The sequence below is a fragment of the Erpetoichthys calabaricus genome, chromosome 12, assembly GCF_900747795.2.
Source record: "Erpetoichthys calabaricus chromosome 12, fErpCal1.3, whole genome shotgun sequence".
Lineage (NCBI taxonomy): Eukaryota > Metazoa > Chordata > Cladistia > Polypteriformes > Polypteridae > Erpetoichthys > Erpetoichthys calabaricus.
The window spans coordinates 107105195-107119971 of NC_041405.2; the positions used below are offsets into that span (position 1 = coordinate 107105195).

At 36.6% G+C, this 14777-nt stretch overlaps 1 protein-coding gene across 4 annotated transcripts in view; it reads left to right on the plus strand.

The window, feature by feature from the left end:
- Nucleotides 1–14777, plus strand: part of si:ch211-26b3.4 (connector enhancer of kinase suppressor of ras 2) — a 597975-nt gene that overhangs the window by 520629 nt on the left and 62569 nt on the right. For all 4 annotated transcript variants that reach the window (XM_051935079.1, XM_051935080.1, XM_051935081.1 and 1 more), the window contains 3 exons: nucleotides 1736–1908; nucleotides 2931–3004; nucleotides 10094–10165. In XM_051935079.1, the coding sequence (XP_051791039.1) occupies nucleotides 1736–1908; nucleotides 2931–3004; nucleotides 10094–10165 (319 nt within the window). The remainder of the gene's footprint in view (nucleotides 1–1735; nucleotides 1909–2930; nucleotides 3005–10093; nucleotides 10166–14777) is intronic.

Genomic DNA, 14777 nt, shown 5'->3' on the forward strand with positions numbered 1-14777 from the left:
AAATTTTAAATATAATCCCATGATTTAGTGGACTCTGGATGTGTGAGGCAGTAGCGCAAAGTGCTGCAATATTTTTCCATTCTCTGTTTAATTTAGTTCAGCTCAGTTGAATTTCATTTGCTACAGGAAGGTGAAACAAAAAAACAGGTTGGCAATTGGTAATTCCTCATATTTCCCTCAGATTTCTCAAGTAAAACAATTTCAGTAAGACAAATTAAACTGAAATCAACATGGGTAGACTTTGAAGAATCTGTACTCTCCAAAATTTCAGAGTGATCTATATTTACTTCTTGCCATGCAATTAAATATGATAGTCAAAAGAAGATGCTGAATTTAGTTTATTTTTACATAGTGACCTAGGGCACTGCACACATCTACAAATTCAGAAAAATTAAAATTGCAAAACTAGTATAACACACATTATATGCCCAACATGATTAAAGAGTGGAGCAGTGAAGTCTAGTTTGTAATTTGCAGAGGTTAAAATTCTGCAGATTAGCAATTCTCTTAAAAAGTTCAAAATTAAAGTCAAAATAGGACAGATATATTAAGGTAAAGGAGAACTGATTGCTTTGTTCACTGGCTATTGTTAGTCTTTCACACTGTCCCTGTGTATTTTTAGCATGCTTGGGAAATCTTAGGATCTCATTGAGAAATGTTTTGTTTTGGTTTATTTTATATTTGTAATTATTAATGTTGTTATTCTCTTTACTATTATTCAGAATTTCATTAATTGATTTGTTCTATTGAATTTGTTCTAATTATTGTCATCGTTTCTGTAGTTATGGACAGGATCTCATTGGAGATCATTCTGATTCATTTTATATAATTTATAATAGTAATAATTTATATAATTCTTAGAATTATCATTTTGTTATTTTCATTGTTATAAATAATTGTTCTTATTTTTGTGAGCATTGTCATGTCAATGACAATGGTGTCTGCTGCTAGTCACAAGAGCTAAAAGTGGTAGGATGGGTAAAGTCAGCACACCAACACCATAAATAACAACAGTGCACACAGATTCACAAAAAAATCCGTATCAGCTACAAAAAACAAGCATGATAGCTTTGTGTTAAACCTCATAATAAAAAATACAAATAAAAAAATATATAAATTTGTAACTAACTTTTCTCTGTACTTACTAATGGCCTCCTTAGCACTCATTGCAATTGTATCAATGTCAAGAGCAATGTATAAAAAATATGTTGTTTCATTATTATAGTAAGAAAATTGCCTTTAATGTATTGTATTCTGGGCAGCACGGTGGTGCCTCACAGTTAGGAGACCCGGGTTTGCTTCCCGTGTCCTCCCTGCGTGGAGTTTGCATATTCTTGCCGTGTCTGCGTGGGTTTCCTCCCAAAGTCCAAAGACATGCAGGTTAGGTGCATTGGCGATCCTAAATTGTCCCTAGTGTGTGCTTGGTGTGTGGGTGTGTATGTGTGTGTGTGTGTGTGTGTGCGCCCTGTGGTGGGTTGGAGCCCTGCCCGGGGTTTGTTTCCTGCCTTGCACCCTGTGTTGGCTGGGATTGGCTCCAGCAGACCCCCATGACCCTGTAGTTAGGATATAGCGGGTTGGACAATGGATGGATGGATGCATTGTATTCTTATCATGACATGCCTGAGATATTTACTTTTAAACAAGATCAGTTTACATTTTGATGAAAATAAAAGGTTAAACGTACACTTAAGGGAAGTGTTGTGATTGAATGCTACCATTTTCTTTTAACATGAAGGCTCTCTGACCAGCGGAAGCCGGCGGAGGATCTCTTGCAAAGATTTGGGCCATGGTGACTGTGAAGGATGGCTGTGGAAAAAGAAAGATGCCAAGGGCTACTTTACTCAAAAGTGGAAGAAGTATTGGTTTATCTTGAAAGATTCATCCCTGTACTGGTACACAAATCAAAATGTAAGCATTTGCCTTTCTTGTCATATTGTTTTGATAATAAAATATTTAAAAAGACCTACAAGTAGTGTTTTTTGTGCTGTATAAAATTATAGATATCTGTTGCTGGCTTCTTCCAGTAGCTTGTACACTGAAATATTTGCTTACTACAATTTTCATGACACCCTTTCAAGTTGAAGCAGAGAAAAAAATTAATATGCAACATCAACAATCACTTTTGTTTTTAAGGACACCTTCATACTCCACAGCCTGGACAGCTGATCCGCTTACCTCACATGCACAACTCTTTCATGTTACTTTCCACTTTTCCGACTTTTCAAGATGTTTTCACTCTGTCTTTTTTGAAACACATTTGCTTATTCTACTGCTCTGTCTGGGAGCATGATACTTGTGGTCGTGTGTCCAAAGAGCACCTTTTAATTCTGCAATGTAATGGTAAGAAACAGCATGACATCAATAAGCAAACCTTATATCTTCTTGATTCTCTTGACATTTTGTGGCCCCGGCACCCATGCAGGAACATTTAACAAGAACTGTTAATAGAGAAAGTTCACTTATAGACGTACTAGTACACGCCTTAAGAATTCACGCTTAGATTCTGGTCATTTTAATGTTGCCCAATATCTCCTGTTCAAAATATACAAACTTTAAAGAAAGCAAAGAGTGACTTAATTTCTTACAAATACAGCTGTATGTTGCAACGCAAAGCAAGTTTTCTGTTTAGCTTATATTCTGCTGCATGCTCAAGTGCTTCAACTTTTAAAAGCTATTAGAGAGCCGAAAGCTAATACATTTTTTTTTCTCTGGCAACCACAAGAAGCAGTTAATAAAAATAAGTGGCTTTCCACTCCCTGCTTATAAAACAGTGGCATACAATGAAATAAAAAGGAGTGCAAGGGCAGTAGATTTAGCCACAAAGCTTGAGCATGCATTGCATCTTTCATTTTTAATATGACAGGCTGTTTGTAACGATCTGTATCTTTTTCATCTATCTCTATTTCCCTCTCCCTTTCTTTGTGACTTAGGATGAGAAAGCAGAAGGTTTTATCAGCCTCCCAGAGTTCAGGATAGACAGAGCCATTGAATGCCGAAGGAAATTGTAAGTGTAACATCTTTCATCATGTGCTCTTAAAGATTTAGGATGCCAGCATTTAGTATTTGGCTACAAAGCACAGTTAAATTATGTTCCAAAGAAAAGGCTTGAAGATGAGCATCAACCCGTGTCATTGCCTCCCTGGGTATTTTACGTCATTTTATGTGCTTCCAGAATTCAATGGAAGACTTTGTGCTCAGCCAAACCCATCCCAGCTCAGTTATCAATTCACTTGCAGTGTTCTTTATCAGAATACAAAGTACACCAGGATGATAAAATATTTCAGTAATAAGGACACAGTATAACTTGGTGAAAACCTTAGAATGTACAGGAACATATAACCTACTACTACATTAGTCACCATTTGTATATTTTTGGCTATGTACACTCTCTTAAAGTGTCCTTCTGAAAGCCAATATACTATGGACGCATATTCACTGTCCTCACACTCCTTTTAAATATACTAAGTCTCTGTGTTGTTTTGGGAATAAAGTAAACCAAACAACTTAATAAATAACACAGTGTTCAAAAAAGTGAAACAGACTTGCAATAAGAATTCAAGTTAGAAAGTGCAGGTGATCTTATAAAAAAAAAAAATCAATTTCCAGCAAAGTGTTGTTTAAAGTAGGCATTTTTGGGTTTAGATTCCACATGCATAATATGACTTGCTAAGGTAAGATTCTTCTGGACTGCAATATTTTCTGTTCTACTTTGTTAAATGATCATACATTACGTGTGGTGATTTTTTTCATGCACATTTCTTCAGGGTTCCTGCAGATTCTGAAAAAGTCTTAAAATGCCTTAACATAGATTTTCAAAATTTAAGATCATACATTTTTTGGAAATGTCTAATTTTTTCCTTTAAGAGGAATAAAATTTTGAGATTATACATATATTATAGAATAATTGAATACTCATCAACCTCAACATAGCTCAGTTTGTCCTGTTTTTTTTCTATTATGTTTTTTTCCACATATTAACGTTATATATGTCCTGCTTTAATTTGTATGCTGAGCTAAGCAGGCCTGCAAAAAATGTGAAAATGCAAAAAAAAATACTGGTCGGCATCAGCAACCAAATGTTGAATCTAGATGTCAAGCTTGTCAAACAACTTTCACACTATGGGGTTTAAGCCACTCAATTCTGACATGAAAGCTACAAATCAAAAGTTTTATACTAGTGCTCGAAGGAGTATGGCAGCAACAAGTCTTACATTGGATTGTCAACTGCCAGTTTGTTCACTGCTCATCTCCAGTCTCAGCCAGGGTTCCTCCCCTGGCTGGAGTTCAAATTCATGTTTTATGCCTCTTTTTTTTATTTTTGATTCTTTGATTTATATTGATTGATTTTTTTGGTTTTGTCTCAGTATATATGCTGCCTTTCTTATCTTCCATATGTTTTGTGGGTGGTACTCCAAGATGTTGGGCCACCTGCCAATCGCCACCAGGATCAGACCTCTGCCATATAAATCCACAGGGTCTTCCACAGCTCCCGCTTTTTCATTGTGCATATGTTAGGGAGTTAAATGTGTTTTTGCTATGCTTGTGCTGTTGGTTTATTTTGGAATTATGACCTTCATGCCTTGTGTTTGACTACGTTTCTACATTACTGTATTGGGACTGGGCGGCACGGTGGCGCTGTGGGTAGCACTGCTGCCTCGCAGTTGGGAGACCTGGGGACCAGGGTTCACTTCCCGGGTCCTCCCTGCATGGCGTTTGCATGTTCTCCCCGTGTCTGCGTGGGTTTCCTCCCACAGTCCAAAGACATGCAGGTTAGGTGGATTGGCGATTCTAAATTGGCCCGTGGGTGTGTTTGTGTGTGTCCTGCAGTGGGTTGGCACCCTGCCTGGGATTGGTTCCTGCCTTGTGCCCTGTGTTGGCTGGGATTGGCTCCAGCAGACCCCCCATGACCCTGTGTTCGGATTCAGTGGGTTGGAAAATGGATGGATGGATGGATGTATTGGGACTTTGTTTGCATTAGATTGTCTTAGTGTTTTTAGGGCAATTACTTTGCTTCTTGTTCTCCATGTTGTTGTATTGGTATTGAAGTGCATTTTGTGAGAATAAAGTTTTACTTTATAAAGATTTGGTGCTTGCACTGGTTACAATCTGGGGTTTGATGGTGATATCCCCCTCTAGTGGGCATTTCTGGAAGTGCTTCTCGACAGATACAGCCACTATCGCATCTTCTCAACCGGATCTGACATTCAGTAGATGTTTTACAAACAGAAACTTTGTTGGAGAGTGAGTTCTCTACAAATGAAGTCGACACCATTTATATAAATCCATATTTTTTTTAAAGAGATGTTCCCTGATACAATGTGTGCAAAGTTGTTAATTGTGGGAAAAATAAACTAATATTAATAATAATACATTTTATTTAATAGGCGCCTTTCTTAGCACTCAAGGTCACCTTACAATAAAATTAAACAACATTAGTAAAATAAAAACAAGAGAATGATAAATCACAAAGCAATAATTAGCAAACAAACAAACATAACAGGCAGTAACAGTGCAAAATTCACAATTGGTATGCCAGTTTGAAAAGATAAGTTTTGAGGGCAATTTTAAAATGTGATATTGAATCAAGCTGACATATATGAGAAGGAAGAGAATTCCACAGTTGAGGAGCACTATGAGAGATGCTCGAGCTCCCATAGAACTGAGTTAAATGTGTGGTACAGAAAGTAGAGTGCAGATGAGGATCTGAGTGAGAGAGAGGAGTGTAGGCCTGTAGGAGATTAGTGAGGTAGAGGGGACCTTTAAATGTTAAGAGCAGTATTTTGTATTGTATTCTGTAGTTAATAGGGAGCCAGTGAAGTTGAGAGAAAATAGGTGTAATATGTTCAGTGGATTTAGAACAGCAGGTTATTATCCTGGCAGCAGAATTTTGAAGAAGTTGTAAGCGATGGATAAGTTTTTGTGGGATGCCAGACAGAAGAGCATTACAGTAATCTATACGTGAGGTGACTAGGGCATTAACCAATACTTCAGTACTGTGTTATGTAAGAACAGGATGAAGTCTAGAAATTTTTCAGAGATGGGAGAAGGCAGTCCGAGAAATGTTACTTATATGGGAAGAAAAAGAGAGAGTACTGTCTAGAATGATGCCCAGGCTCTTAACTTGGGAAGAGATGTTTGTGTTAATATCTCTCTATTATAAAAAAAAATCCTGCAGAGAAACAGTAGGGTGTCGAGACATGATCTTCACATTAAGATCACGGAAGACACTTAAAAGACCTGCGAGACTAAAGAGATTGGCCACGGAGTGTCTCGCGGGGACCTTAAACATGAGACATTGTGCCAAGAGATTGACCCAGGACTGTCTCGCGATGATGTAGAATATATGATTCTTGCAAGACATGCCCTACTTACAACCAAATAAGAGCACGGACATTAACACACTCAGTCGTGTTTTGGCTTTGAGCACACACATATCCAGGGCTCTCAGTGTAAATAAAGCGTATAAGGACAATACGTTATAGATGAAACGTAGACGACTAAGCAAAGAAGAAAGCAGCATGGAGAAAAGAGACTCAAAAGCGTTGGAGAAAAAAAACAAGAAAAAGAATAATCTAGGTGCAAATTCAGAAAATAAGGAATGTAATTATCAGCCCGGAACAAGTGGAATTGAAAAAAAAGCTCATCCAATCCGGACATTGGCGCTATACACATGCAGAGCAGGTTAGAGATTATGAAAGCAATGGAATTCGAAAGGCTCAAAAAAAAAACGTTAGTGCGATACACATGTGGAGAAAGTTAAAGAATATGAAAGTAGGAAAATTAGAAAGTATAAAAAAAAGAAAGTAAAGATTGCAGTAGCGCAAACAAATGGAAATTATTACTTGAAAAAGGGAAAATAATCACCACGGACCAGGTGTCATTGAAACAAAAGCAGGACAAAGCGAGGTCAGAAATAAAAGACAGAGTAGAAAACAAAGTAAAACGTCATAAAGAGGTTAAAAAACAAGGGGGCCAAACACATGCAGAGCAGGTTAGAGATAATGAAAACTGGAATTCAAAGCCTCAAAAAAAACGTAGGCATGAAACACATACAGAGCAAGATACAGAATATAAAAGCAGAAAAAAATGACAATGTCAAAACAAAGAAAGTAAACATCACATTAGTGCAAAGAAAGAGAAATTATTACTCGGAGAAATAACGAAAAGGCAAATAGAGATCGAATATATGGACACAGGTGATATGTCAGAAGTATGTAAATATCATAAGGCTTTGAAGTTTAAGTCAAGAGAATTTCAAAAAGGTGTTTTATCTCACATGAATTTATTGGTTACTTTGCAAAAAAAATTATTAACTGCTGATGATGTTGATCGTTTTGTCTGTGCTGAAATTCCAAACAGAGAAACCTATCCTGAATTATGGTACAAAGTCATTAAACACATGTCTCACGGACCTCATTAAAAAGATTCAGCACATTGGGACTCAAAAGATCCAAATATTATTTTTACAGAAGTTCAGAAATAAAAGTGAAACTAATGAAATAGCAATAATTCAAAGAAAAAAAAATCTTAAAAGTGTGTACCTGGAAAAACAAAAACAGGGGTTGGCAAGCGAAGCGAGCAGGGGGTGAAGCCCCCAGTTGTTAATTAAAATAGAAGAATGGTTAACCTTAGCAAGTGTAGATTTAGAACCAATGAGGAGTACCTCAGTTTTATTGCTCTTTACTTGGAGAAAATTGTGATTCATCCATGTCTTTATGTCTTGAAGACATGCCATAAGAGCATCTGGAGGGAAAACAGAAGTGGATTTAGTGGATAGATATAGCTGTGTGTCAGCGTAACAATGAAACTTACCATGGTGCCAGAAGATATTACCTATTGGGAAAACATAAATGAGAAAAAGAAGCGGCCCCAAAACAGAACCCTGTGGAACTCCCTGAGTAACGACTGCATTCTCAGATTTAAAGCCCTTTATTTGAACAAATTGCTTCCTATTAGTGAGGTAGTAAGAAAACCACTGGAGGAGAAAGCCACAGACTCCAAAACTAGCTAGTCGTTTCAAAAGTATCTGATGGGATATGGTGTAAAATGCAGAGCTGAGGTCAAGCACAAGAATTGATAAAAGTCCCATGTCAGCTGCCCAGAGAAGATCATTTGTGATTTGTGTATGCTTAGGGAGATTTGGTATTGCACCATTCTTTAAAATTGGTCTTAATACTCAAAAAAATCATCAACAAGACGAAGAAAAGCAAACTAAACCTCTACATGTATAATTGGACCACCAACAAGATGGGTATATATGTTGATTTCCTTTCATTCTGTGTAATAATTCACTTGCTTGATCATTTCCAGTTATGTTAATAGAACTGTGTTCATTTGTTTTAGATATACTAAATACTGGATTAATAATGAGCAAATAACAATCTGTGGACAACTTTTTATTTATGTAACTTCTAAATAGCATGTGTATTTTTAAGGTCTTAAAAAGAATTTAATTTGATTTAAGAAATTGTGCAGCACCAATGTTCTTAATGCAATAACAATTAAAAATGCAAATTGTGCTGCCTTTTTGCAGATCTGTCATCCATAGGTGCATTCTCCCCCTCCTTACCACACATTCAGTCATACACACCATATTTTTACACACATTTTCTTCCAGAAGCTTGAGCTTTTTTGGGCAAAAGTAGACAGAAACCAATGTCAGCATGGCACCAAAAGTGGGGCAAAGATGATATACAAGTGCCTTAATAACATACTGTGATTCAGGGATGTAGAGAGGTGGAGTCAATCCTGGTAGTTTTGGGCACCACTCCATCACAGGGCCCCCTCTCTCACCCATTTACACTGCCACTCACCCATGGCCAATTTGGAATCAACAAGAATCCTGTCTTACACATCTTTTTAGGTGTACCATTAGACATGAGCACACTCTACACAAACAATTATTAGGATGGGAGTTCTACAGTATATCTGCATTTTCTTGAGTAACAGAAGAGAAAACATAGTGGGAAGTAGTAGCAGTATTAGTAATAATAATAGTAACAGAGTACAATGAAAGTCATACTTGTATGTCAAATCAACATGAACCATGTCACCACTCTCTGACTCCATGAAAAAAGTATTTTAGGTATGAGATGGCTAAGCCATTAAAATTATCTCTAAGCTACATTTTATACAATTCTTTTTATCTCCCATATTACCATTTATTTTAAAATATTGAATTAACTGTGAAATTACTTCCACATAGACAAATAACATGAGAATGTTTGATAGAAGATTTCCATTGCAATGCCACATACTATATTGTATATATAATGTTTGAGAGTCTACAGGTGAAAATACTGTGTGCAGATAAAACAATGGGTTAAATGAAATAGGCACATACTATTAAGATAAGTCTTTTATGTATACATAAATAACTTGAGAAACTTCATTAACTAAGATCTTACCTGTGCTTGTATTAGTTGCACATTAGCTGGGGAGAGGCATGAAAGTGGCCAATACATGACCAGAGTCGATACTTGGGGTGACATTCTTCAACTAATGTGAGGCTGATGAAACTACAACAGAGAAAGCAATCCTAGATATTGATGAGTTCCACAAACACAGGTCATTTTATTAGAGACTAGTTACAATAACAGGCATATTGTATGTCGTCATTATCCAAACCCCTATTAATTTATCTAGTTTATTCTTTTGAGTCAAACTGATTATTTTAAAGCACACTCGAGTAGCTATTACTTTAATTTTACAAACATATACACCATTTTTACAGAGTGCAGTGATCAGATGCAATGAGGTTGAATTTCTAGTTAAGAAAATAATTAAAACCTTTCATAAGCATTAATTTTGGGAGCCATTGTTGTTTCTGTATAAGGGTGAATGAGGATCCACACTGACATGGACTCAAATCCTGTGGAAAGTAGACTCCTGCCTTGCACTAATTGGTCATGGATCCTGTCATGACCAAGTATTGCTAGCATGTTTTTATTTGTTGAATGTACAATTTCATGTATTTATTTTACAACATTTATGAAATATTTGTGTACTTATTATGAGTTGAATGTATTGGAAATGTAAATGCTTGTCCAGTCTTGAATTCCTTCTAATAGTTTTGTTTCCATTTTATTTACAGTGCCTTTAAAGCCTGCCACCCGAAAATCAAAAGCTTCTTTTTTGCCACGGATTGCTTAGAAGAAATGAACAGGTACTTGCATCTTTTGCAGCAAATCTTCTCATGCTGCTGCCTCCTAACCTTTACATTCAGCTCTTTGTTTTTCAAAAATATTGTACCAGACATGCCTGGCATTTACTGCTCCACTGAGAAGTTGTGTGCTTTGGATTAATAAATCACATTTCTTTCCATCCTCTTTTCTTCAGTTCATCATGTTTTGCATTTACCTGCACCATGAACAAAATCTGGTTGAAAAGAGTTTGTATCATTTGTGCACAATTGGGCTAATACCTTGAAAAATGGGGGACCAGTTAATTTTTCTACCAAACACTTCTAAAGGAAGTGAAATAAACCAACTTACTGTTGTTTTATAGTCAAGACCAAGAAGCAGTCTCTGCGTGCTTGGTGCCAATGCAAAGTGAATGTTATTTAAGATATTCATTTTTTATTACATAGACTGCAATTACTCTGCATAGAACAAACACAAAAAGACACATAAAATAACAAATCAGTAGCTTTATAGATAATGGATAAATTACTGGAAAAATAATAGGGTAACACCTTCTAAAACATCTATAAATATTTTCTGGAAGGATACTGTCAGCAATGATGAGGTTGAGTGTTATGATAGGTTATAAAGTAAACTCTCAATAGTAGGCAAGGCCCAAGTCCATCACATTTCCCATTCAAGCTCACACCCACACCGAGCCAGTTTTGAATTACCAGTTAACCTAACCAGTAACTCTTTGGAGTAACCAGGGGGAAAGCCAGACAGACATGAGGAGAACAATTCAAACTTCACACAGAAGTTAATCAGTCATGTGTAATCACATAAACAAAAAAATGAGGAGAAAGTGCAGCTGGTCACCGGAAAATCCTTGCTAATATTTTAGAATGCTCACTTAGTCACCATTGATCTAAAGATATCGTGAATTAGAAAAATGGGAAAGAAATGAAATGTCAATTAATCACTGTGCAAAATCAGGTTTTATGAATGCAACAGATTCTTTTCCAATATCTGATGCATTAACACAATCAATATTATAACAAACACCATGATGAGAAATTAGGATATCCCACAACTTTCTGTTCCTTTATGAATTGTGCATGTCTATTTATCTACAATAATCGTTCTCCACTCTTCTAAATGAACTTCCTTTTGTCAGTACCCTTTGGAATGGCTCTGTAATAACAATAACAAAGTACTCCATCTGAGTTTCTTAAGGAAGACAGCAATTTCGATTTATATTTCACATTTACCTTCCACTCATTTCTGCTTATGGTGATCACTCCTTCTCTCACTCTCGCCTTACGTTTGTAGTCTACTTCCCATTAAATTCACCCAGTCACTTTGTGAGACTCTTTTAGCGATTAAGGCTTTGAACTTCAGACACTGAAATTGTTGGTTCAGATTCTGCTACTGACACTGGGTGACTCTGAGCAAGTCGTTTCACCTTCCTGTTCTCCAATTCAAAAAAAAAAAACCAAATGTAAGCAATTGTATCTCAGATGTTGTAAAGGTGTCAGCCGAATATGTAAATGTCACCCTGCAGACTTCTGTTCTGGCAAAGCAGTCAGATCATTCCATACAGCATGCCAGTACCAACACTGTCAGTCCTTATGCCATTAAAAATCTTAAGCTGTGTTGTTTAGAATTTTGTATTTTACTCACAACCCGTTTTTCAGCAATATTGGTTTAGTTGGTGTCATTGCAAGTCATATGTATAAAAAAATTACCCTGCAAAGACAGAGTGTTTTAAAAAATGACTATTCAGTTGGCATATTGTAGGATAAAATCCAGAAGCTATGAAGAGGTGCTCCTCCTATTTCTTCTTAAATATTGCTTAATCATATGATTGTTATAATTTCCTTTGTTTTCTTTGGTCAGCTGTGTTTTCTGTTTTCTCAATTACATTTTTGTATTATTGATAGAAGAGTATAAAGTCTTACGTTCATATTAGCTCTTTTGTAATACGATATTCAGCTACAGTACATACCCAACATATTGGTTCTAGCCATTTTGTGATGCATTTTATCACTGTTTATTTGTGCTTTTTTTTTTTTTTGGTTACTCAGCCATCCACAGTTCCCATAAGTGACATTTCTGTTTCAGCAACTACAAATTTCCCTTGTGTGTTGGATTTAGAAGGCAGTAAAGTAAAAGAGTAAGAGGAGGGTGAGAGGTGAAAGAGAGAAATCAGTCAACCATTGAACTGTATCTACAAAACCAGGTGACTTTTTTTAACAAACACTGCAACTGCAATATGAAACACAGACACTTATCACAGTAGGAAAGCGCCAGTTAAGGACAGAGTAATCCTTCTATTTTACACCACGGTGTATACAAAAGCTTTCTTTGTCAGTGTAAACAGAGACAAACTGAAAACAGCTCTTGAATGGGAACTGCATAAAGGAAAGTAATCGTAAAAAAGATAAAAGAGGACAGAAGAAGATAAGAATGTCAGGGAAGCTGGCATGCTTGGGAGAGAGACACATTCCCAAATGTCTTTAATTTTGTAATACTTACAGACACTGCTGCATGTAAGGGTCTACCAGCCCATATTTTTGTAAGTTCAGCCATTCAGGTAGTAAAAGTTAAATTGTTATTGCATTTATGGGTGAGCGAGCAATAGAAAATAAATGTTAAGTGCCAGTACTATACCTGCTATATACTGCATACATTGATTCTCCTTTCTACCTTCACTCTTAAACAAGACCCCAGGGTGCTTACAAACCTAAATCTTACAGTGGCAGACAGCCAATGTAATATCATCAGACTTTTGTTATTCCTGGTACAACATCAAAATTGTTAATTCAGGACCTTCAACCTATCAGCTTTAAAGCTGGCATTTGACATCATAAATCAGAGACTGTATGCATGAAGGCACACAACTTCAAATCTTTAAAAAAGGTCTAAAATTACCCAAAGATTTTTTTCCTTTAAGTTTTAAGAAGTGTGCCTCCCACAACAGATCTACAGAAGATGTCATAGCCACAACTCTCCATGCTGTCCTAAACCATTTGGAACTATGGAGGAGTTACTTTAGGCTACTCTTTGTAAACTTTAGCTCTGCTTTTAATACCTTCCTCCCTCATAGACTGGCGACCAAATTGAAAGACCAGGGAGTATCTGCCTCTGAATTTCGGACTTCCTCTTGGATCACTCCCAGAGGGTAAGAATAGTCCCTCACATCTCCTCAGCCTTGGCAATGGTTCTCTGCAAGGCTGTGCTGAGTCCTCTCCTCTTCACCCTCTATACCTATGATTCACCCTCACACACTCCACCGTAGATGGGTACATTTCTGGAGGAAATGAGTCCGCTTATTGAGACAAGGTGGAGCAGCTGTTTGTGGTGTGCAGAGACAATAATCTGGTTCTTAACACCTCCAAAACCAAGGAACTGATCACTGACTTTAGGAGGAAGGAAACAGGTATTCAGCTCATTTTCATTGGAGGGGACTTTGTGGAGAAAGTCTCAGACTTCCTGTTTCTGGATTTTCACATAAAGGAACACTTTACTTGGAGCACTAACACCATAAAGCTGGTAAAGAAGGCACAACAGAGACTTCACTTCCTGAGGATCCTCAGGAAGAATAATTTCACTCAAAAACTGCTTATGTCCCTCTATTGTTGTTCTATAGAGAATATATTAACTTACTGCATTTGTGTGTGGTTTGCCAGCTGCACAGTATCAGAGAGGAAAGTGCTCCAGGGGGTCGTCAACACCATCCAGAAGATTATCGTATGCCCTCTTCTATCCCTGGAAGATCTTTACAGTTCCCATTCCCTTAAAAAAGGCCTAGAGCATATTTAAAAATCCATTCCATCTCAGTCACTCTCTGTTTGAACTGCTGCCTTCAGGCAGACGTTTTAGGACAATAAAAACAAGAACAAACAGATTAAAAAACTATTTTATTTAAAGGCCATAACTGCACTAAATGCTTCTCATATTGCAACACCTTAAATTAAACAATGAATGAATACCAGCAGAATGTGAAAATGTCTTGTATATGTGGCATGTTGTGTATATTCTTATAGTTTTTATAATCCCCTTTTGTTTTGCACTGATTTTGCTACAATCCAGATTCATTGAACATGTGCAATGATAATAAAGACTAATGAATGAATCAATGAATGAATATTAAAGGAAACTCCTTTAAATAGAAGTTTGGTAATGGGGTTAAACACAGTTTTCACCATTGAGTTAAGTTCAGATTCTGATTCTACGATGTTGAAAACATTGAGAAAACTTAATATTAGGATGGTGCCTTTACCTGATTTAAAATCAATATTGATTTTAATGTTTTAAAATTACAATTTCTGTCAGATAAGTATATGTCTTTTGCATTGTTTAGAGCTCCTGGATGTCACTACCAGCAAAGATAGAACATTTTAGAGCTAGTGGTTTAATAGATATCTGCCTTGAATGCTGAGACCTATATAAAACAATAACTTCCGAAAAAATTGGACTATCTTCCTCAAAAAAGTTGCACCGTGTTTGTCTTGTTACAGGCTCCAGGTCCAAACATTTTGTTCCAGTTTGGTTCAGAACCTATCCCCATATCCTTCAAAAACTGTCCAATGATAACTTGTTTAATTTAACCAGGATTTTTGCAGTTTGCTCCACATAGTCATGGGGCCAGCC